The following is a 22,694-nucleotide window of genomic DNA, read 5'->3' on the forward strand; positions in this document are numbered from 1 at the left end:
GTTTGTGTTTATCATCTTTACTCCTCACGTGCAGTATCAGGGAAGGAAATCCAAGCTCTGGAGTATGTTTCTCTGATTCACATCCCAGAGCTGTGCAGGGCTCTTGGCGTGGGCTGGGATTTGCTTTTTTGAGTATAGCACAGAGCAGAACGCAGTAATCCTGTCACCATGTTTTATAGAGGGTTTTGCTTCCTTCCTGTGCCTCAGATTAGGCAGGGCATAAATTCCTTAAGTGTTGGCTGGCTTGCTGTTAAAATCTGTGGGGAGGGCACCCTGCTTACGAGGTGCAGCTTGTTTTTCAGACTTCTTGCGCTAAGCTCCGCTGCAGCAGGAGCCAGCTAAGCAGGCTGTGGGGAGCGCTGCCTGATCTCCCTATGCCTGAGCCAGCAGGAGCAGAGCCGGTGGTTTGACTGTTCCAGCACCGTTCCCGTTTTCATCAGAGCTGCAGTGGTGCGGGGTGCTGCAGTCTGGCATTCTCGGGTTTGCTGGTTTAGAGGAGTGATCGTGGTGGCGGTTTGACTCTCGCTGGCCATGTTGTTGCGGGGTGTTTTTCCAGGGTTGGAGTGCGTGTCCCACAGAAGCAGTGTGCTACAACAAGGCAGTGACCTGCTGGAACGGCTCTTTTGACTTACAGGAGGGAAGAGGGTGAACGGGGAGAGGCATCACTAGTGCTTTGACGATAAGAAACTCCAGGACAAGCTGCCCCCTCGGCTGAGTTGGATCAGTACTGGGCCACGCTTGATAGGAAAATGTCCAAAAGCTGTATTTTCCTGTGATGGAGACTATGTGAGGAATTCCATTGAGGTTTTCCTTGTCTCCATTCCGTTGGTTACATCTGGCTGGCAGGGTGTAGAACCACAAAGGTCTTCCAGAGTCTCTGGGACTGCTCAGGAAAACCACGGTCTGGTGAGCTGGGAACACTGTTCCCCGCGGGGTGTTTCATCGCGGGACACGAGTGTGAGCACGAGCGCAGCTCGGGTTGTTGGCAGTGGCTTTGTGGCAGATCCTTCCCTGGGCTGTGGCCGAAGCAAGGTCTGCAGGTGGGACGCAGGGTATCTGTGCAGCCAAGGCCGCTGGGGCAGCAGGACAGTTGGCTTCGGCCCACGGAACTCCGGCAGCACAAAGTTCATGTTGAAACCTAGAAATAACTGATGACAAGGGCAGGCTGCCACCTTTCTCTATTCATTTTATCTCTTAATGAGGCTTACCCCATCCCGCTATTAGGGGCTGCCAGCGGGGAGGGCTGACACAAAGCCCCCGATTGTTGTCCCCCCACCCCCTCCAGCCGGCTCGCAAGGTGAGCAGGAAGAGTGGTTTTATGCGCTGACAGCATGGCTCGGCAGCCCTGGGCTTCGCCCCCCTTCCCCTCTCCCCAGGTGGCAGCTCTAAGGTTTCAGCCTCCCCGAGGTCCGAGTTGAGGAGCTGCTGGCTGAGAAGCCCTTTGGCTGCGTGGACACATATTTACATTTTGTGGATGCACGCTTAGGTTTCCCCGGCACGCCTGGCGTCCAGGATCATGCCCAGTCCCAGTCCGTGTGGTGTCAGCAGGCAGAGCTGCAGGCACGAGGTGCACTGAAGCAGAGGATGGAGGGTCAGAACGGCACCGGCACTGCTGCCCCTGCAGTGAGTACCCCTGGTCCCCCAGCTGCCACAGGCAGGGACCCCCGCTCTATGCTTGCTTGATTCCTCTTTTGAAGGGGCTGAGCTCCTGCCATTCCCATGGATCCTGGTAAGATTTTGTTCATCCCCAACCTCAGGACCCCCCAGTTCAGCTTCTTGTAAAGCAGCTGAATCTGTCACCCGGATTGTTGTGGAAGTGCCCGGACTTCCACGGCTTAAACTGATGGTGTAACAAGGCAGGGCAGGGCGCTCTGGTTAGCGGTGCTAAGGAAGCCGGGTGTGCACGCTGCCGAGCCGCTCGGGATGCGAGCACCTGTGTGAGCGAGGGACACCAGTCGCTGGGTTTCTTTATTTGCCCATTTCCCACCCGAGGGAATTTTGTTAGCTATTGAGAACCTGCCTGTTGCTGTAGGGCTTGGGCTCTGCTGGGTTTGCATTGGTAAGATTTCAGCTACGCACAGTTTTAACATTAAGACTCACTGCTTTTCGGGTGGGATATATCTGGAAGTTACGTATTACTGAAAAAAGATGAGGAACTGATCTGGAGCTTGAAGAGCCTCTTTTTGTGTGGCTGTAGCAAGCCTAACCAATGGGCATTTATCGAATTTCTCTATGTGCTTCAGAGGACTGAGGAACAGATATATTAAGTGTGGGCTCCACAGTTGAGATGATTGAAAGCACATTCTTTCTGCTTTGTAAAAATAATGTTATGTGCCATTAAGTTCAATTGAATTGTTTCAATATAAGATTAAAGTCAATTTTAATAGAGCCACTGGAAGTGCCACATGACTGCCAAAGTCTTCTGCTTCAAGTAACAGCTCGATCTGCACAGAAAACGACTTGGCAAGAAAATAAAATGCAACCAAATATACAGAGAGGCAAAGGAAGCAGGGTCACTCCACATGGGGTCTGCTTCAAACGCTGATGGTTCTCCTGGGGATTTTGCTATAAACCAAAATAATTACATTTGCTACTAAAGCGTAGCAGCAGCCCCTGCCTGTGGAAAGCTTCCTGCTCCGGTCCTTCCTCGGCAGGTTTGCAGCATTCACCTGCCACCCTGGCTGCAGGAGGAAAATGCTGGGCTGTGGGAATGCTGGCTACCAGGATGTCGGATCTGAAACTGGGGGGTGCAAGTGACGTTATTCCAGGGCTGCTGCAGTGTTTTGGCAGTTCTGTGCTCAAACCCCAGCAGTCTGCACAATGATTTGCATCGTGAGGGGGAAATGCATTTTATGGTGACGAAGAAGCAGCAGGAAGGTTAATTTTAACTCCTGTTCTTTTCTTCTTTTGCCTTGGCTCCCAGGACACGAGGGTTGCCACACACTTCACAGCTCCATCCAGGACGTTCTGGATCATCCTGTCCATTGCCTTGTTTTTTGCGGTTGTTGGCATCAGCGTCGTGGGGGTTCTCAGCTTCTCCCCCAGCTCTGCCCAGGTAAGGGATCCCGATCCAGGCAGGCAGCTGCCTCCTGCCTGCAGCCCTGGTCTGTGTGGGAAGCACTTGCCCGGAGGGACGAACCAGCTGAGGTCAGGGCTGGGTTTGGCCAGTTCCCGTCTCTGGAAGCTGCAGAAGGGCGGGAAGGCGCTGGCAGCGCTACAGGCAGCGAGCGAGCATCACCCCTGCAACACACCTGCCAGAAACCCTGGCTTAAATCAGAAGAACTTCAGCGCACCGGTTGTAAATGCAGACGCAGGCGGGTGTTTTGCTAAGCAGGTGCGTGACAACGAGTGGCTGTGTCCTCTGAGGCGAGGGTGCGGGCACATCTGCTGCCAGCGAGCTGTGCCAGCTGGGGAGGATCCCCGCCTCCCCCAACACGTGGCTGTGGCAGAGGCTGGCGAGCCCCCTGGCCCTCTCCTCCAGCACCCTGCTGCCAGGCGGGGTGGGTGCCTTCAGCGCGGGGGGCACCGGCACCTCTCCCGCAGCCCTGTGTGATGGAGAGCAGTCTGCTTCCCAGATCTGCTCCCCTCCCTTGGGTCACAGCTGCTCTCTGTTGCTAAATAATTCAGACAAGCAACATGGACCGGCAAAGGGTCCAGCTGGGGACGTCAGCGGGGAGATGCTGTGCTGAGCACTGAACAGCCGAGGGTGGGTGCTGCCCTCCCTCTCTGTGCCCAGGCTGGCTTGCAGCTCGTCCAGCTAACGCTCCAGGGCCAGCACGACCCGCTGAGAAACCAGACAGCCTTGGTGGACCAGTCCAGGAGCACCGTGACCTACTACATAACCTCGCAGAGTAACCACACTGCCGTGGTGCTGTATGACAGCAGGAACGTAAGTCTGTCAGGTTAATTACCTGCCTCATTAGTGTGGAAGTGAATAGAGGAGCCCAGACTGCTGAGTGAAAAGTTGCTGGGGTGGGAGCCAGGAGGTGTAGACCAGGAAAAACATCAACCAGCTGCTGTTTGGTGCCTTTCTCGGTGCCTTTAGTTGGGAAAGATAACGCAGGGCAAAAGGAGGAATGCCCATCTCTGGAGCTCTTAAGACAGCTGCGGGTGCGTGCCGCTGCCTGCTGTAAGGGGGCACAATCTGTCTCGCAGGGCTACGTGTGCTACAAGCCCGTGGAGCAGCGTGCGTGCTACCTGAGGAGGATGGACGCCTGGGACCTCCAGACCCTACAGACATCTTCCAACTTGTCTGAGCAGAGAGTGAGCAGCTGCTGCAGCCATTCCCCGGGGCTGAGCGGAGTGGGGTGATGAATTGGGCTTTGCACGGAGTCCTGGCTCGCTGAAGGCCCTTTCCTGCATGGATTTGTGTTTGCAGTGGTGACACCAGCATCCCAAGCATGGCTAAATGAGGGCAGGACCCTCCCAGCCGGGGGTAGCGGCAGCAGCCCCCTGCTCTGTGCAGTTCTCTGCTGGGGGGCTGCCTTGGTGTTTCGCACAGGAGCAAAGCTCTGCCTGGCAGTGCTGGGGTGCTGGGCTCACTATGTGAGCTCCTGGGTTTATTGATATCCTATCTTCTGGGAGAAACAGCAGAGCTGCGTGTCGGGGAAGGGGGATATGTCCCACCGAGGTGAATAGCAGAGCTCTCACAGGACCCGCTCCCACTGGATTCTGTTACCTGCTCAAAAATCTGGGGAACAAAAAACAAAGGGGGTTTGTTAGCAATGGACAGAGAAGAAAGTTGGAGTAAATCACGTATATGGACCCTCTGAAGAAAACGTTAATGGATGCATGGGCAGGGGGCAGATTCTGTTTCAAGAACACAGAAGGCCCCATTTTTTTGTGCCCCTGCCACCTGCTCTCCGTTTCCACAGGGGCTCCCGGAGGCTCCCGGTGCCTCGTCTGCCGCTCCCACCCAGCCGGGAAGTGATGGGCAGGGCTTAACCCGGAGGAGTGTAGGCATGCAGCCCCCGTGAGAGCAGGCTGCCGAGGGGGGTGCGAGGAGAAGGAAGCACCTGCCCAGCTCTGAGGCTCCTGAAGGGAACTGAAATTGCTGGTGGTGCTGGGGCTGCCAGCAGCCCTTGCGGTCAGCCGGGACCTGGTGCTGAGGAGCCTCGGCTCAGCTTTGCCCTGTCCCAGCCCCCACGGGGCTCACAGCCACCAATTCACATCACACCTGGTGCTGGGGGCTCTCGTGCATGGCGAGGGGACAGGGGTGGCAAGGGGACAGGGCTGCCATGGGTCAGCGCAGCGCTGGGTGGGCAGATGGACTGGTGAGCTATGCCGGTTGTGGGACCTGGCACAGCGTGGTGATGTAGCTCCAGGCTTGGGGACAAAGCAGCGCAGCCAGGGGCCTGGGAGGAGCTGGGACCCTGGCTTCCCAGGCTGCGGGGCCAGCGAGGGGCTGCCCAGTGTCCCCACAGCCTGGTGGGCCAGCAGCCGTCGGGAGAAACCTGCCCTCGCTGCCGGGTGGGATGGCTCCTTGGGTGCCTCGACAGTGAGAGCAGCTCTGCGGGGCCAGAGGGCAGCGCCGGGAGGGAAAAAGTGCCTCGGGAGGAGAAACAGGGACGTTTCTTTCAGGGTGATTGGCTGCTACATCAGAATAACCAGACCAAGTACTACCGGGAGTTCCTGGGCGTTCTGGCGGGGGAACAGGTGGACCCCAACAGCCTGGGGGAGGCTGTCCAGACCCTGTGTGAGCAGACATCCATCTTCTGGGTCCGGAGAGGGCAGGGTAAGTTGGACACTTCCCTTTGCCGAAGAGGGAAGCACGGTTGTTTCTACTACCTCTAAGAGAGCAGGCTCTGCTGCCCAAAAGCTCGTGCGCGCCCCAGGACGGGCTGCCAAGGCCCAGGACAGGGACAGGTGACCTCTAGTTCAGAATCAAACCATTGTTCAGCCATCACCGAGTTGCTGGCTCATACCCCAGCCTGCAGCGCTGGCTGGGAAAGGCTGAGCCCCCTTCCCCCAGCAGCGCAGCCTGCTCCTGCAGCACAGCTGCAACACAGAGCAGCCCCCTGCAATGCTGTTGCCTTAATACCCGTCAGCCTCCTCTTCATCAGAAGCAGCCCACTGAGCTCTCATTCTGTTCCGTCTTACTCCAGCTTTAATGAGAAAGGTCATTCCCTGAGGCTTTCCACTTGTTTGGCTCCCCAGGGACTCGTATCTGCAGGACTACAAACGCGTTCCTCTCATCTTGCTGTCCTTGCTCATTTGGCAGGTCCAGGGAAGCAGCGGCTGATCTATCTGTGCATTGACATCTGCTTCCCAAGCAACATTTGTGTGTCTATCTGCTTCTATTACCTCCCCGAGTAAGACCTGCAGCCACGGATGCCCTCTCACTGCTCTACATACTTGAACTGGATTCCTGAAAAGCCTCCGATTGCAACCAGGAAGGTAACACCCACAGCATCCCCCAAAAGCTTCCTGCTGATTTCACACTGCACTTCAGGAGAGTTTAGAAAAACAACAGGACTCGGCTCAGCACTGTCAGTACAGATATTTTATTTGCAGCTCCAGGGCTGCACCTTGTACGTAGATAGTAGGAGATTCAGGCCTAGAGGAGTCACAGGGAGTAGCTGGTGGTTTATGGCTACATGCCCCGTTCAACACAAGGCTATTAAATTTGTTGGGGGTGGCTGGCTTTATAAGACTGCAGGTCTTCAAGTGAGTATGTGAAATACACTTTGAATAAAGGGATTGCAAACAAGAAACAGCTGCCTCTCCTCTTTGCTCAGCCTCTTCCATCATGTAGAAAGGCCGATTTCTTTATTTTTTTCCACTTTGGGGTACAAGAATATGACAAAGCTGTCAGCAGCTGATGCCACAGGGATTCCTGCAGCTGGACAGCATCCAGCTCCCCTCAGTGGGATCCCTCTCCCATTCCCTTTTGTCCCAGCAGCCTCCCTTAGAGGCCACACACGTTTTGGTAATGATCTGCTCAGAGCTGAAGCCTGGTCTCACTCCAGGCAGACGCAGCTGCTTCTGCCAGAGACTGAGCCCTCTCCCTCAGAGGGGAGGATGGTTACAAGTGCATGCCTCGGGCTCTGGAGAGGGTGTAAGACAAGGGAAAACAAGCAGAGGTCCTCTCCTTCCCACACATGACCATTATCCCAACACGCTGTCGTTGAAAGCAAGGCAGACGACTGCTTTCTGGTGGCCGCTGTATTCCCTCTTGATCTCTCCTGTCTCCACACACCAAAGTCTGGCCAGGTTATCAGAGGAGGCTGGAACAGAACATGAAAAGAGGAGTGGGATATATTGCAATACCCTTTAAACTTTTAAATTATTGTAAGCAAGACTTCCCTCTTGCTTCATTCAAGACCATTATTATGTTGATGACCACTAAGGGAGCTGTGCAGAGCAAACAGCTTAGTGCATTTCTGTATTACGTGGGGTTTTAATTATTTCGGAGAGAAGCTACTGTGAAGTTACAACACGTGCTCTGAAGGTACTATCATGCTGCGTACTACAAGCAGCATTGCTACCAGGTGAAATAAACTGCACACACGAAGACCAGCTCTCCAGTTTAAACAGACACCCTACTGCAGCACAGGCAAAACGCTTAAGGGCGTTAGCGGACTGAGTGGTGGGTGCGAGGCTGGGTGCTCTCTCCTCGCACACACTGGTGCACGAGGGTTTGGCAACGTCCCAGCTAGAGCCCCTGGTAAGCCCTGGGCTAGCGCAGGGCCCTGCTGCTGGGGGCCTGGCATAGTGCAAATCAAGTGGGGGGGCAAGGGCAGGAGCACAGCAGCGCGTCACCTGTGACAATGTACTGGGAGTCCCCGGAGAACGCGCAGTCCCACATCCAGCCCCGAGACGTTTCCCCTGGGTTATTGCTCTTAATGCTCAGCTCTGTCATCAGAGAGAAGTTTGAAGTCCTCCAGATCTTGCACGTCTGATCTGCAGAACATGTAGCCAAGAGCCTGCAAGGAAGAGACATGCAAGGGCAACCTTATTAGTCACGCTGTACGCCTAAGGGCCCCTCAGTAATGTGAGCTGGAGACCTGTGTTCGCTGTAATCAAATTTCTTTACACCTAAATCATCTGCTTGATGAGATGCAAGCTGAGCAGGCTTGGTGAAGGAGTCCACCACTTCATTCCTGGAGATCAGCAATTTGACCCCAGCTGTAAGAACAGTTCGTGGCTGCAAAACTTGCTGAGCCCAAAGAGCACGAGGCTGGGATGCCACCGACAGCAACCCAGTGCTGACACATCCCATGCCGCCTGTCCCGCTCCTCCCTGGTGGCTCTGCAGGGCAGTATGGAGCCAGCATCAGCTAACAGCTGGAGGCACAGCTGGCCTCTGCCTGCCTGGAAAGGACCGTCTGTTTCCCATCACAGGTAGGCAAGGGGCTGGCATGCACTCACGTGGAGTCAGGGCTGAACTTGCACTGCAGGGCGTAGCGGTTGTGTGCTGGGATCTTGGTCTTGGGGATCAGCTGCGTCACCTCCTCTCCGATGCCACCCGTCAGGTTCCACACATAGCAATTTCCCTGCAGCGAGACAGAGGGTTCTGTGGCCAGGCTGGTAGCCACCCACCCAAAGCAGCCAGGACTTCCCACATCTGCCCACAGCACAGCAAAGCTGCAGGTGAAGCCGGCACGTGCAGACCGGCTGCCTCTGCCCACAGGAGGCACAGCCCAGCAGCGGCCGCAGCACAATTAATCCTGTCCCACGTCCAAGGCTGTCGGAGCTCACCGAGCTGTTAACGGCCGCCATGTAGCTGGCATCGGGGTCAATGTGAACCGAATTCACAGAAACTTCGGGCTCTGGAATCAGCTGCTCGTTGTGGTCCGTCTTTAGGTCCCAGATGTGAATGGCACCGCTCTGATCACCTACAATTAGCTCTGCCTGCAAGAAAACAGCAGCCTCGTCTCTCTGTGGAGAACCCCGCAAGCAGCAGCCTCAAGCTGATGCTCAGGCCGTGCTTGTGTGGCACCACGTGGAGCCTTGCTCTGGTTTTAAACATCGGGGTCCTGTTCTGCCTCATTATTCCACAGCTCAGGGCTGTTTCAGAGCTCCAGCAGCCTGCTGACTGCCCCGTGCACCGAAAGCAAGAGTACTGATCTCACATTACACTCTGCAAGAAGTGTTTACTTTTACAGAAGTGTTTCCTAATTTTATAAACCCCAGAGCAGACAGCAGCTGCCTGATTTCCAGAACCATTGCACAGCTACAGCTCCAAACAACATCCACAGAAGCCAAATGACTTTCAGCACGTCTGAGAAGCAGGCATTAAGATGCAAGTTGGCCAGTGAACAACTGAAGCACTCAAGAGTGTACAGATACCTGAAAAACACGAGCCTAAATAGATTTTTCTCTCTCTCTCTCCTTCTCAGGGGAAGGACAAGAGCCAGCTGAAGGGCAGGAGTTCTGGCTCCAATCCCAAACTCAGACCAGAAGACAATGCTGGCAGCTCTCCACTAAAACCAGGGCTTTTATCGATAGTCTTGCACCGTCCATAATTTTAGCAGAATCCCTAGAGGAGATCAGGTCATCGGGCGCAGCTAATCCTGTACCTGTGAGCAAAGGCTTATTTCTGAGGAAGGCAGTCATCACTCGATATATTTAGCTGACTGCACAGCCACAGTCCTTAGCCCACTCTTAGCAGGTGCAAGTGCAATTGCTAAAGCTGTCACGGAAATTAGCAATTGCTAAACCCAAGCCATGAGAAATTTCACTTGGATAACTGGATCAGCATCACTGCAGCAGGGAATTGCAGAGCGATGAAGCTATCTGAATAAATACTGCCACCTCTGGACTAATTAACTGCGTTCAGCTCACGGACCACACTCCTGCACCTCAGCAGCATCTTGGTTAGTGATTATTTCACATGTAAGATCTATGTACAACAACAGTATTTGTTTTATGATAATACATTCTCACAGCATCAGCACTGCAGGAGCATCAGAAGCATTTGGGTAAAGTCTAGGCCAAATAACTGATCTCAAATCTGGTCTGAAATTCTGGACTTGCAAAATTAAACCTTTGCAAAATCAAATGCAAAGAAATATTTCTATTATTCAGCTTTTTAAAAGAGTCTGCACTACCATGCCAACAAACCCTGCAGCACTGTGAATACAAAATGGACCAGACGGGTTATTAGCACTGCAATGATACGTATTGATTTTCACCGCCACCCCCTCTAATGCACCACACTCCCTTTTAGCCTCGTTTCCTGAGCCTCGGCCATCCCTGTTTATCAACAGCTTCTGACCCGACAGTGAATCTCGAAGCGAATCTGACCAAGGTCCTGAAGGTAACTGCGGCCACGGGTCCCAAGATGCTTTTTCTTGGCAGCGGTGCCACCCTCAAGCTTCCCAGCCCACCCCATGCCGCCAGTTCCACTCCCACCACATCCCCTCGGTTATGTTCCCGGGGCAGGGATGGCCCCCAAGGAGCGCTCCCTCCCACGGGACAAGAGGCCCAGCACAGCCATTAGGCTGCCTCTTTGCAACAGCCACCAGGTAATTAGCGCAAGTGCACCAGCTGGCAAACGAGCTCAGCAGACAAAGGCCGGGGACTGTGGCACAGACACCTGCTGCAGGCACAGCCTGAGCCCGTGGTACCCGCTCGCTCCCAGCGCTGCTGCCTGGGGGGCTCTGCTCCACCGCACAAAGCAGCGTTGGCTTTCCCGGGGCAGACAGAGGGACAACGCATCGATTGTGCCGGCTCCGGTGTGGCGTGGGCTCCGTTCCCATCGCGACCCAAAGCTCCGGTGGCTCGCTGAGGGAGCAGCCAGACGGGTGGCCTGGGTGTGGGAAGCCAGCTGCTGCTTGTCCAACAACGGCACCAGCAGCCTGCGGGTCCGTGCCACCAGGGAGGCCACCCTCCCCAGCCAGCCCCCAGGGCTTTTGCCAGGGCTGCCAATACAGAACTCCACAGCCCCTCTGGTTTACCCGGGGGGGTATGGTGGAGAAGGCAGCGCTCACCTGGTTGGGGTGCAGGCAGACACAGTTAATGGGAGCGTTCACCTGGAAAATCCGCTGGCACTGGAGGTTACGAGACCTGCAAGAGAAGAGCGTGTTTGTTCGGGAGCACGTTCGGGTGCGCACATCAGCGCTGCCACCCCCGGTGCCGCCTCTGCCCACCTCAGGTCCCAGATGCGGGCCATGCAGTCCTCCCCACCCGTGTACATCCACCGCCCATCCTCGTGGAAGCCCACCGAGGTGATGTTCTTGCTGACGCCGTCGTAGTTGATGACGGGGTTGGGGTTGTTGGAGTTGAGGTCGTACATGCGGATGTGCTGGTAGCCTGCGGCAGGAGCGGGCAGCGGCTGACCGGGCACCCTGCCCTGCCCTGCCCGGGGGCCGGGGGTCGGGGGGCCGGGGCTCACCTGCGGCGGCGATCATGCTGCGGTCCGGGGTGATCTCCAGCGCGTTCACCTGCTGCAGCCGCCCGTTAAGGTCGGTAAGAGGAACCCCCCGGGGCCCGCCCCGTGGCACCGAGCGCTCCCCGCCGCCCCCAGCCCGGGGCGGGGAAGGATACCGAGTCCTGGTGCTGCACGGTGCGGGTGCAGATGCCGCTGTGCGCCTGCCAGAACCGCACCGTGTGGTCGTAGCCGGCCGTGGCCAGGATGACGGGGTCGCTGCCCACCGTGCCCTGCGCCGCGTTCATGGTCCCGCCGCCGGGGCCCGCTCAGGCCCCCCACAGCCCGCCCAGGCGGGCACTCACCCCTGCGCCCCCCGCCCGCCCCGCAGCGCGGGGGAGCCCGGGGCCCGGGCCAGGCCCCCCCCCGGTACCGGCAGCCCAGAGCCCGCCCGCCGCAGGGCCCGGCCCCCCCCCCCCCCCCGCTCCCCCGGCACCGGCACGCGCGGAGCCCGGCACGCCCCGCGCACGCGCCGTGCGCCCCGCCTCAGCGCGCATGCGCCCGGGGCGGCGCCTGCGGAGAGCGCATGCGCAAGGGCGGGGCGGCGGGAGAGACCATTCTCAGGGGGCGAGGTGGGTAGGAGAGACCACTGGGCACGGGGGGGCGGTGGCGGTGAGAGGTGGAGCACGCTTCCAGCGCCGCCGCTAGGGGGCGCAGCGCAGAGGGGGCTGTGCGGCGCCGAGCGCCGCGGGGCGGGTACCGGGCTCGCACCGGGCACACACGGGGCACCGGGCACACACCGGGCACGGGAACACACCGCGCACACAGCAGGCACCAGGCACTGACAACGTGCCGGGCCCCGGGCTCCAGGCACACACTGGGCACCTGGCACACACCGTGTACACACCGGGCACCGGGCACACATCGGGCACCAGGTACACACCGGACACCGGGCATACACGGGGCACCGGCCACGGCCAGAGCCGCCCCGCACAGCTTGGGCACGGCCAGGCCCACCGGGACAGCGGGAGCTCTGCCGGGGCCGCCCCGCAGGCCGGTGCTGCCCGAGGCAGGACGGCCGGGGGCTGCGGCTGTGCGGGTGTCCCGCCGTGCAGGTGCCGCAGCGGGCCGTGGGGCCGCTCTCTGCCCCGCCCGGCCCCGGCCCCGCAGCGCCCGCCGCACCGGCACCGCTCGGGCCCTTTAAGAGCGGCGGCGGCGGCGGCGGCGGCCCGTGTCTGCGCTCGTGCCCGCTGCCGGCGGTGCCCGCGGCGGCCCCGCACCTGCCGGTAAGGGCCAGGGATGCTCGGGGCCGTCGGGGCGTCGGTGGTGCAGGGGCGGCCGGGATGCCCGGGGGGTGCAAGGATACCCGGGGGGATGCAGGGATGCTCAGGGATTCAGGGATGTCCGATGCCATAGGAATGCCCGGGAGGGATGCAGGGATGCCCAGGGGGATGCAGGGATGCCCAGGGCCACAGAGATGCCCAGCGGGAATCAGGGATGCCCAGGGCTGCAGTGATGCCCAGGGGGATGCAGGAATGCCCAGGGGGATGCAGGGATGCCCAGGGCTGCAGGGATGCCCGGTGCAGTAGAAATGCCCGTGGGGATGCAGGGTTGCCTGGAGGGATGCAGGGAAGCCCAGGGCCACAGTGGGGAGCAGGGTCACAGGAATGCCCAGCGGAGCCTGGAGGGTGCTGTGGGGTGCAGGGATGCCCAAGGAGTGCCTGGGGTGTGGGGTGACATGAGATGCCCCAGGCTTGCAGGGTGCGGGTGGAGCCCTGGTGGTGTGGTGGGCTGGGTGGGGTGTGGTAAGTCCCCCCCATGCCCAGGGGCTGCTCCGTGCATGCCCAAGCATCCCGGGGGTGGACATGACACAGAGGCTCTCTCTGCCCAGGGGCCAGGGAACAGCCCCCTCCTGCTGCCATGGGGGCTGTAGCCCTGCTGCGGGGGTCCACAGCCTCCCCACGCAGGAACCCACAGCTGTGGGGCTGCAGTGTCATGGCCTCTGGTGAGGGGCAGCTCATCCCATGGGGAAGACACAGGCTGGGGGTGAGGGAGCAGGGAAGGCTCTGGAAGCATGTGAGTGTGTGCAAATATGTGTGAGTGTGCAGCATCACTCTTCCTATGGCCGCACCATCGTGCGCACCCAGCGGGAGTGAGCGTTTGGCATGGCAACAGCTGGGGAATGCCGGAGCAGAGCGGTGGGCAGCTGGGTGGCACCCAGACCCTGCAGTGGCACCCGAAACCCTCACTGCCAGCCTGTGGGCTGCAGTGGCACCTGCCACGCTGGGGGCACTCGGCTCTGTCCTCCCCATGGCCCCAATTCTCCCCAGAGTCAGGTTTGGGTTTGCTTCCATTCTCCTCTCCTCCAGGCTCAGGAAGGTAAGTGGGGAGCTGGGCTGGTTTCAGGTTGCTGGGGGCAAACCCCACATAGGCTGTGTGGAGGCAGAGAGGGGGGCAAGGGTCCGGCCCCCTCCTCGCCCTGCGGCTGCTGTGTTGAGCCAGGCTGGCTGGCTGGTTGCAAGGAGCCGTGGGCTCTTCCGAGCCTCCTGGGGACCCGTGTCAGCGCTGTACCCAAAGGGTTGGTAGAGGAAGATGTTGTGTTAATAAACACAGCGGGGTCTAGTGGTGAGATGCCAGGTTAGAGGGGCGGCACCGAGCAGCTGCAAGGGGCTCTTCCATCAGCACAGGGGCACAGAGTCGTGGCTGCCCCACTGTCACCCCCTGGCACTGCACCCCACCACTGGCGTGTCCCCATCCTGCCTACCTGCACCTGGGCTGTGCCAGGGAGGCTCAAACCCTGAAAACCTGTTCTCAATTTAAATAAGATTACATATACTAAAAATGCCAAATCTTGGTGAGCTGACAGCGTCTGTCTAAATATTTATCCCTGCTCTAATCAGGCGCTGTGTTCCCATGACAGCATGATCAGCACTTCACATATTGATGGCTTTCCCGGGTGCTGGGCTCCCCGTGCCCACCTGCCCCATGCCCACTAAGCCCCCGGTCCCATGTCCCCCCGTACCTTCCCGCACACCCAGTGCAGGTAAGCCCCGGGCTGGCAGCTGTCCCCAGCCTGGCACATCCTTGCTGGGCTGCATCGGAGCTGCCAGGAGCATCCAGGCAGGCTGGAAGGGCAGTGGGAACAGGCAGGACAGGGAGGGGGTGCCATGTTTGTCCCCCGCAGCACAGGCGGTGCAGTGCTGAGCACAAGGTGTCTAGTCCAGGTGTGAGTGCAGGGGACAGCGTGGGCACAACCTGCCCCAAGAGCAAGCTCTTGCCCTGCCTCCTGTGTACAAGCACCAAAGGACCGGGTACCCACGGGTACTGGGCGATGGGGATGGAGCAGGATGCTCCAGCTCCCTCCTGCACGTTGCTGCCCTGCCCTGTAACGTGGACTTGCTGGGGCCTCATGCTCTGGGGCCGGCACGTCCTGCGCTGGCTCTGCAGGACATGCCAGGGGTCCCGGCCGCTGCAATCCCCCTGCGCCCCGTGGCAGCGTGCGGGAGGAGCATGTCAGGAGGCATTAGGGCTGTGTCTACAAAAAGGGCTAATTCAGAGCCGGAGGCACGGGGCGGCTCAGCGCCGCTCTCCCCTGGTGCCGCTGCTCTGGCAACACAAACAAAACCCTCGCGATCAGCTGAGCAGCTCATGCACCGGCAGCCGCCAAAATCTGCTTTTCAGGTCCCAAATCTGGCAGTGCTTGCTTCAACCCTGAACTTCAGCGCCTTCGGGTGGCAACTAACCAAGAGAGCTGGTGGCAGCTGCCCCGGCGCTCGCAGCGGCTGGGGGCTGGGGGTGTTGGCGGCACTGCCCCATCCCTGCCTCGCCGCACCCACCAGTCGGCAAAAAAGGAGAAAAAAGGGCAGAAGTGATGCTAGTGCTTCTCCTGTGCAGCTTCCAGGAGGATTCATGCTGCCTCCTGCCTGTCGGGCTGCTGTGGGCTCCTGGGGTCACAGGTCCCTTGTCACCTGGGAGTGGGGCTGTGGGCGAGGAGGAGCCCCAGGGGGGCTGCAGGAGCAGGGCATAGGGTGTGCTTGGCACTCCCCCCTGCGATGCTCTCCCAGGGGGATGCCTTGGGGCTGCAGAGGTCGGTGGCTCCCTGGGGCTGGGGGGAGCGATGACCCCAGTGCTGGGCTCACGGAGGCGTGGCCTGGCTCAGCATCTCCTGCTGCAGCTGCGGTGCCGGCTGCATGGGACACTGCGGTGGGTCTTGGTGCTGGGGCTGGTCATGTGCCAGTGGTCACAAATATCTGTGAATCCTGCGAGCTGTTGCCACAGGGGAGACCAGGGAAGGGGCACCTGCTGCCTCCTGCCCCACAGCGTCTGTCTTTAGTTTGGCCTCACTTTTATCTAAATAGGTAGATCCCCCTCTTAGGAGTTCTCAAAATTGGTTTAGGAAAAAAAGACTTAAACTGAATTTTATTCATCTTGAATTGTGACAACCCTTTGACACAAGCTGTTCCCTGCACTGCGCGTGGCCTGTCCTGCATGCCCTGCGTGGGGTCACACATGGGTTTAACCAGGTGCGGTGTCTTGCAGCCCTCAGCAGTGGCAGCACGGCGATCCCACCCTGTCCCTCTCCCGCTCTGCGGGGAAAGCAGCAGCTCCTCTCACGGGGCTCGGAGCCTGGGTGGCCGGACCCCGCTGGCCTCCTGCCCCGCTCTGAGGCTGTTTCTCAGCAGGCAAAGCAGCTCTGCCCCTTCCCCTCCGTGGTGCCTGGGGGGAACTTGCCTCCCCAGGGGGATGCTGCGGGCTGTGTGTGGAGAGCGTGTGCCCATCCCTGCGGGTGCCAGGGGGGTCCAGGCTGCCCCCCTTGCACCGGTGGTGCCCATGGCCGCGCCAGTGCCATCCGCAGAGCAGCCCAGTGCTGGCATGTGCCCAGGTGGTCCCCAATTGCCTCCCTTCTGTCCACAGGGCTGTTGCATCCTGTGCCCACTGCGTGATGCCACGCCACCAGCCGCCCCCTGACACGGCCCTTGTCTTGGAGGTGACAGGGCTCTAGGGGATTCCCTGCAGGCACTGCCTTGTTTGTTCCTGTGCTGGTGGAGCCCGAGGAGGCTGTGCTCTTGCAAGCAGAGGCAAAGGCAAAGACAGGTCCAGCCACTGGCCCCTGTGCTGTGCCCATGAGGTAGGAGGGACATGGGGTCCCCGCTGGGGACTGGGATGGTGGGTGGGGTCTCCCCCATATCCCCTTTCTCTGGGTCTTGTGCTGCCCTGGTCAGGGGAGCAGGGCACAGTACGTGGGGCTGTGCAGGGTCACCCGTACTTGGGGTCCTTCTGGCCACTGCCCAGCCTTGGGGTGCTGCAGTGCAGCCAGACCCTTGTGCGTCCCCCGCAGAGATGGCCTTCCAGCGCAGCCACAGGCTGAACCTGCTGCGCCTCGTCGTGCTGCTCCTTGTTGCCTTGGCTGGCATCAAATTCCTCTTCCGTGACAGGTGAGGTGGCAGCAGAACTCCAGGCATGGGTGAGGGCCCCAGCGGGGTTGGGGTCTGTGGGGAGCCCCTGGGTCATGCCCAGTACTGGGGGGCAGCAGGTGCCCCGTGCCCCGCGGCACCCCCAGCCCTGCTGTGTTCCCTGCAGCTTTACCCTGGAGCTGCACAAGCATGTCACCAAGGACAGTGGGTTCTGGGGGGACACGGGCGACACTGGCCAGGATGCTGGCTCCCAGAGCCAGGCTCTGGAGCTCCCTGCAGCAAAGATAACAGCCCCGAGGCAACAGCTGGAGCAGCAGGGCCCCAGGGACATTGGTGCCACTGAGATGAGGCTGGTCCACCTGGACTTCAAGGGAGCTGCGCCCAGGGTCTCCTACCTGGAGCAGGTGAAGATGCCCCAGGACAGGGAGGGGGTGCTGGGGAGGGATGTGCCGAGGGGGCACAGGCAGAGCAAAGCTCAACCTGCCAGCTGTCCCCGCTGCCCACCGGGGACTCTGCCATCCCCACAGGCTGAGCCCGCCCTGCCTGTCCCACAGGTGTTCCCCCTCCTGTCGCAGCTGGGAGCCAACGGCATCCTCATCGAGTACGAGGACATGTTCCCCTTCAAGGGGGAGCTGGAAATCCTCAAGTCCCCGTACGCTTACAGGTGAGCCGGGGCCGGGTGCTGAGCTGGCTGTAGGGCTGCCGGCTCGGTGCAGCCCCGGCAGGTCCTGGTGTGCCGGGGCTGGGTGTGACCCGCCTGCACCCATGCCTGTGATAACCGTGGTTGCAGTGCTGGGCTGCGCCGCTGGCCGACCAGCCTCCTGCCCCGCCGGGTCAATATTTGTGTCCCCATAGTAAAGTCCACACAGGCGTGGGGTGGCCGGGGCTGTGTGGGCAGGGTGCCAGAGGAGGAGGGAGTGCCCTCATGCTCTGCCCTCTGCCCTGGCATCGCCTGGTGAGCCTGTCCCTGCCCTCCCAGCGAGGAGGACATCGAGCGGATTCAGCAGCTGGCGGAGCTCCACAAGCTGGAGGTGGTTCCCCTGGTGCAGACCTTTGGGCACGTGGAGGTAGGGGGTCCTGGTCCCGCTCCTCACCCCACATCACAGGGGGTTCCCCCTGGAAACCTCCCCTGACAGCTCCTCCCGCACAGTTCATCCTCAAGCACGAGAAGTACCAGCATCTGCGGGAGGTTGAGCGCTTCCCCAACAGCTTCAACCCCCATGTCCCCGACACCCTGGCCCTGCTCAAGAGCATCTTGTCACAGGTGATTGAGAAGCACAGGCGCTCTACCTGGATCCACATCGGCGCGGACGAGGTGAGTGGTGGGCCATGCAGGGATCCCAGCCCTCACCCCAGGCACCAGTGGTGCTGAGCATCCCCCTTCCCCTAAGTCCAGGTCTTCCATCTCGGAGAGGGGATGGACTCCAAGAACTGGATGAGCCGCAACAAGGGTGACACGGGGACCATGTACCTGAAGCACATCAAGGAGGTGCTGGGCTTCATCACCACGCAGTACTGGGGGCTGCGGGCACTCATGTGGGATGACATGCTGAGGAAGATCAGCGTGGGAGCCCTGCGGGGTGAGAGGACAGGGATGGCAGTGGTGGTACCTGAGCTGGCGTCTCAGCAGCACCCATTTATGTGGCTGCCCTGGCACGCGTTGTGCCTGGCGCCTGGGAGGAGCTCGGGCATGGCCCTGCAGGGATGCAGGTCTCAGAGGAGCATGAGGAGCCCCAGGCATCCTCCTGCTGCTGGCACCAGTGCCCACGTCCCCGTCCCCACTCCCCCTTGCAGAGTCTGGGATAGCGAAGCACGTTTCACCCGTGGTGTGGTTCTATGCGCCTGACTTTGAGGCTGAGCAGATTGGTAAGGTGACATGCCAGGCTCCCAGGGCTGGTAGGGGGACACCCCCCTGAGCTTTCCCCAGCCTCCCAAGGACAGTGGTATTTGGGGCTCATGCCTGTCCCGCTGCAGGGCAGTTCCTCGCCAAGTACGCGGAGAGTGGCTTCGAGGCGGTGTGGTTTGCCAGCGCCTTCAAGGGCACCACGGGACCGGCGCAGACCTGGCCCCCCTTGAGCTACCACCTGAAAAACCACCTGAGCTGGCTGACGGTGATGCAGGCCCTGCCACGGCTGGCCCCGCTGCGCTTCCAGGGCATCGTCCTCACCGGCTGGCAGAGGTAAAAGGCAGCAGGACCCCTGCCCTCCCCAGCACCCACGCAGCCCCGACGGTGGCAGTGCGGGAGGCGATGCTGTGGCTGGCCCCGCTCCGCAGGTACGATCACTACTCGGTGCTCTGCGAGCTGCTGCCTGTCGGCATCCCCTCCCTGGCCATCTGCCTGCAGACCCTGGTGAACGGTGAGCCACCACCCTGCTGCCAGCACCCGACCAGCCGTCGCGGCTGGGCTCACCCCATCTCCCCAACCCACAGGCAGCCACTGCCTGCGAGACCCTATACTGCAGGCAGGGAAGGTGCTGGGAGGGAGGTGGGTGGCAGGGGGAAGACAGCTTCAGCTCCCCCAGTTTTGGGGGTGTGGTGAAGCCAGGGGTGAGCCTGACATAGGGGTGGCCCCAGCTCTTCTGCGCCTCTCCTTACCCTCCACAGGGGGCTTCACGGATGAGGCGAAGAGGAAGGTCCTGGACATGCTGGGCTTCCAGAGCATGCAGCTGGAGCAGAGCATGTGGTGCGTGGCACAGCCTGGCCATGGCTGGGGGTGGCCGTGGCACTGCTGTCCCAGTTGCATCAGAAGGGATGCACTGGAGGGAAGCGGGGGGTTGGTTACCCAAATACCCTGGTCCCAGACCTGCCTGGGGTGAGGGCAGGGACCCTCCAGCTACACAGGGTACTGGGGTCCTCCCAGCCCAGAGCGCTGGCAGGGCCAGTACACCCCACATGTTGGGCTGTCATCCCCTCCTCTCTTTTCCTAGCGAGGGCAGGGGAGTGTTCCCTGGTGCGGAGATCTACCACATGGTCGAGCAGGTTAATGGCCACCTGAAGGACAGCATCCTTAAGGCTCTGGAGGAGGAGAGGTAACAGGCAGCGGGAGGCGGTGGGGTCAGCTCTCTCTGGCCATGGGGCTGGAGCACAAGAGCTTTTGCTTGGGAGGGGACCTGCCCGGCGTGCAGCTCCCCATCCCTGGGTGGCCCCTGCACCCCCCACTCCCCTTGTGCCTCCCCAGTGCCATCAAGGGCTGGTTTAGCCCCTACCACCGCAAGCGCCAGTTCGGCAACCCCCGCAACATGGAGAGCTTTGGCAGCAAGGTGCTGAAGTACGTGGTGCTGGGGGGCTGGAAGCCGCCCCGGGTGCCCTTGTCGGGCTGGGGTTTCTCCTGGGCTTGGCTCTGGGGACCCTCGCAGGAGGCAGCTGGACCCCCTGTTCTCCCCCTACCAGGCTCCATGAGGACTGGGAGAGCTTTGTCCACAACCTGCGCACCGAGCTGGAGAGGGTCTACTTCCCTGACACCGTGGAGGAGTGGATGGAGGAGAACATCAACCCCTATCTGGACCAGCTGCGGGACCTGGTACGGGACTACCGAGCCATCATCCGCCTCAATGCCAGGCCCAAGGCCATGTAGGAGCTGTGGCCCCCCTGGGCTGGGCTTAGGGTGCCGCTGTCGTGTGTGTTTGCTGGTGACTGCATTGCTGCCGTTGGTTTGTACTGTACAGAGCGCCTGCACATCCCGCTTCCACAATAAAGTATTTTCGTAGATGCTGCTGGGTGCTGGAGGGGGCCGCGGCTCTGCCCACCCCAGACAGGTGAGGGGGAGCCGGGGTTGGTGCAGAGGGCAGGGTCTGTCCTGTGACAGCTCCTGGGCCCCTTGCTCCTGCTCTTCCAGAGCTGGAGGCTTTGGTGGGGGGAGGGCAGCCGATGCCCCGTGGTGCTGCCCCCACGGGGCTGCCCATGTGCCTGGTGCTGGCCTCGAGGGTGGCCGTGCCCTCCCTGCAGGATGGGATCCAGCTCGGCGCAGGCGCTGGGTGCTGCATGCCAGCAGGTGTGGGCTGGCACGCCGGAGGGGGCAGCGCACAGGGGGATGCGCCAGCACCCGCTCTCCACCCCCATGTCTGCTTCCAGCAGCGGCCGCCACCGTGAGCCCCTGATCGCTGGGTGGGGGGCAAGCGCGGTGCTGGCTTCCTGAGCCGAGCCATCCTCCAAACGCTGCTCTCACCTCTTCCTCTCCGTTAATCCTGTGCCCAGGGGCTCCGTGCGCTCCCAGGCCTGACCTGCCTCCCGTGCCCGGGCAGGACCCCCCGCTGCGCTCCTCGCCCGTGGCCGTTGGAAAGGCAGCCATGGCAGGGGGACCCTGTGCCGCCGGCCGTGGCAAGCCAGAGTTTCCACATCCCTGTTCCTCCATGGTGCCCAACCCTGTGGTGGGGGAGGCAAAAGCAAACCCGCCGTGCCCGCAGCTCTGCGCGTTTCAGGGCACCGGTTTTGGCTTGGCGGGCAGGGCAGGACGCGGACGCTGCGCTGCACATTCTTCTGCTCTGCAAGGAGCAGCCCCACTTGGCAGGAGCGCAGAGGGAGCCGCAGAAATGTGAGGCGGCCTCGAGCTCCTGCTGCAAACGCCTGGCTCAGCCCGGGAGGAGGGACGGGCTGCATGCCCCACTCAGCCCCACTCAGCCCCACCACCCAGTGTCCTGGCTTGGTCACGAAGGTCCCGGTGCCTGACAAGGCCACCGGGGCAGGGGCTGCCCCATCCCGGGCCTGCGCTGTGTCCCCGGGTCCTGGCGCTGGGTGCAGGAGCCTGGCAGGAGGGAGCTGAGGGGCACAAAGGGACCTTTGTTGAGGAGCTTCATTTGTTATCAAGTGGTAGCAGATGTGAGGGAAGCCCCTGACCCGCCTGGGCCCCCGGGCGCGTGCGGAGCCCCAGCCCCCAGCCCAGGGAGACCCGCAGCAGCTCAGGCCCCCCATGCAGCCGGATGCCGCCAGGCTGCAGGATTAAAGGGCAGATTAGACGGCGTTTTGTGCTGGTAACCCAAATGTCCTGGATTGGCAAGTGGGGGTGGGGAGAGGAGATGGACCCAGCCATCCCTGAGGGGGGGTCACCCTGTAGTTGTGGGCTGCGGAGGGCAACCTTGGGCTCCAACTCAGGGGGCATGGGCCAGCACAGGGTGGGCAGGGGGCATCAGGACCTTCTGTCCCTTTGCCACAGGCACTTACCTGGGTCTGCAGCTATGGGTCTGCAGCTATGCCCATGCCCTGCAGTCAGCAGTGCTCTGCAGCCCCAGCGCACCATACCCACCAGTGCACTGCAGCCACGGGTCCCTGTGCACTGCAGCCACCAATGCACTGCAGCTGCCTGTCCCTGTGCACTGCAGCCACCAGCGCACCATACCCACCAGTGCACTGCAGCCACGGGTCCCTGTGCACTGCAGCCACCAATGCACTGCAGCCGTGCAGCTGCCTGCCACACCGCCCGGCAGTGACCAGCTCGGTAGTGACCAGCTGAGTACCAGCCTTTTGGACCAACGTTGGTTTGCCAGAGCCGGGACCTCCTTAAGACTTTTAGACAGTAACTCATCTGGGAGAGAGAAATTTGGGCGTGATTTTGTGCGGGCGACGCTGCGCTCTGCTCCGACCAGGTCCCATTAGCATGTCAACGCCTTCTCCATTGCTGGCCCTATTTCTTATCTGGTTCATCAGCATCCTCAGCAGTGTCAGGCACCCTCCGCACCTTTAACGTCTCAGTCATTGAAGTCATAAAAAAGTATAAGAGGACAAATGTCACTGGCCATTGTGTCTACAAAAGTGAAAAATTAGGCAGTAGTCAGGGCTTTATGCAAAGAAATTGCAAGGCTGCTCCAGCCTGGTTCCCAGGATCAGGCACCACAGGCTGGCGGTGGGCGACTGCAAGGGCCGGGCTGGGTGGCGGGCTGGGGGCGGGGGAAGGGCCCTCCGCAGCGGGGCCGGGGGCCGCGGGGTGCCCCGGGGGAGGGTCTGCCGGGCCCGCCAGTCCCCGGCTGCGGCCCCAGC

At 60.8% G+C, this 22,694-nt stretch overlaps 3 protein-coding genes across 7 annotated transcripts; 2 read left to right on the forward strand and 1 right to left on the reverse strand.

Annotated features, from left to right (window-relative positions):
- The first annotated feature begins 27 nt into the window (after positions 1-27).
- BRICD5 (BRICHOS domain containing 5) lies at positions 28-6,356 on the forward strand. The gene is made up of 7 exons (XM_080384811.1): positions 28-1,407; positions 1,487-1,623; positions 2,924-3,055; positions 3,737-3,889; positions 4,156-4,263; positions 5,581-5,734; positions 6,221-6,356. Exons 1-7 carry the CDS (start codon positions 1,332-1,334, stop codon positions 6,313-6,315), a joined length of 855 nt encoding a protein of 284 aa, XP_080240937.1. The 5' UTR covers positions 28-1,331; the 3' UTR covers positions 6,316-6,356.
- A 131-nt stretch (positions 6,357-6,487) lies between these two features.
- MLST8 (MTOR associated protein, LST8 homolog) lies at positions 6,488-11,765 on the reverse strand. The gene is made up of 8 exons (XM_080384809.1): positions 11,490-11,765; positions 11,338-11,389; positions 11,093-11,255; positions 10,934-11,009; positions 8,700-8,852; positions 8,370-8,494; positions 7,762-7,925; positions 6,488-7,226 (listed from the first exon to the last, which is right to left on the reverse strand). Exons 1-8 carry the CDS (start codon positions 11,616-11,618, stop codon positions 7,108-7,110), a joined length of 981 nt encoding a protein of 326 aa, XP_080240935.1. The 5' UTR covers positions 11,619-11,765; the 3' UTR covers positions 6,488-7,107.
- Positions 8,859-22,655, forward strand: LOC308062806 (hexosaminidase D-like). Of its 5 annotated transcripts, none has more exons than XM_080384788.1 (15): positions 8,859-9,817; positions 10,171-10,260; positions 16,225-16,438; positions 16,649-16,745; positions 16,891-17,388; positions 17,704-17,791; positions 17,875-18,039; positions 18,121-18,304; positions 18,519-18,590; positions 18,699-18,903; positions 18,999-19,081; positions 19,329-19,407; positions 19,652-19,753; positions 19,903-19,992; positions 20,115-21,924. In XM_080384788.1, the coding sequence occupies exons 4-15, from the start codon at positions 16,651-16,653 to the stop codon at positions 20,296-20,298; spliced, it is 1,845 nt and encodes a 614-aa protein (XP_080240914.1). In that variant the 5' UTR covers positions 8,859-9,817; positions 10,171-10,260; positions 16,225-16,438; positions 16,649-16,650; the 3' UTR covers positions 20,299-21,924. The 5 variants fall into 5 exon arrangements, with proteins under 5 accessions (XP_080240914.1, XP_080240916.1, XP_080240912.1 ...); XM_080384790.1 differs by having other exon boundaries at positions 8,859-10,260; positions 16,891-17,128; positions 17,279-17,388; positions 20,115-21,909; XM_080384786.1 differs by having other exon boundaries at positions 8,859-10,260; positions 16,603-16,745; positions 20,115-22,655.
- Positions 22,656-22,694: the final 39 nt, after the last annotated feature.

The sequence above is a fragment of the Falco punctatus genome, assembly GCF_963210335.1.
Source record: "Falco punctatus genome assembly, chromosome: 4".
Taxonomy (NCBI): Eukaryota; Metazoa; Chordata; class Aves; order Falconiformes; family Falconidae; genus Falco; species Falco punctatus.

Coding starts and splice junctions, on each gene's coding strand:
- BRICD5 (XM_080384811.1), top strand. CDS start 1,332: ATGGCTCGGCAGCCCTGGGCTTCGCCCCCCTTCCCCTCTCCCCAGGTG. Junction 3,056..3,736: donor TCTCCCCCAGCTCTGCCCAG/GTAAGGGATCCC, acceptor CTCTGTGCCCAG/GCTGGCTTGCAGCTCGTCCA. Junction 4,264..5,580: donor CCAACTTGTCTGAGCAGAGA/GTGAGCAGCTGC, acceptor CGTTTCTTTCAG/GGTGATTGGCTGCTACATCA.
- LOC308062806 (XM_080384786.1), top strand. CDS start 16,651: ATGGCCTTCCAGCGCAGCCACAGGCTGAACCTGCTGCGCCTCGTCGTG. Junction 19,408..19,651: donor CAGCTGGAGCAGAGCATGTG/GTGCGTGGCACA, acceptor CTCTTTTCCTAG/CGAGGGCAGGGGAGTGTTCC. Junction 19,754..19,902: donor AAGGCTCTGGAGGAGGAGAG/GTAACAGGCAGC, acceptor GTGCCTCCCCAG/TGCCATCAAGGGCTGGTTTA.
- MLST8 (XM_080384809.1), bottom strand. CDS start 11,618: ATGAACGCGGCGCAGGGCACGGTGGGCAGCGACCCCGTCATCCTGGCC. Junction 11,256..11,337: donor CAGCATGATCGCCGCCGCAG/GTGAGCCCCGGC, acceptor CTCCTGCCGCAG/GCTACCAGCACATCCGCATG. Junction 8,495..8,699: donor TGGCGGCCGTTAACAGCTCG/GTGAGCTCCGAC, acceptor GTCTCGCTGCAG/GGAAATTGCTATGTGTGGAA.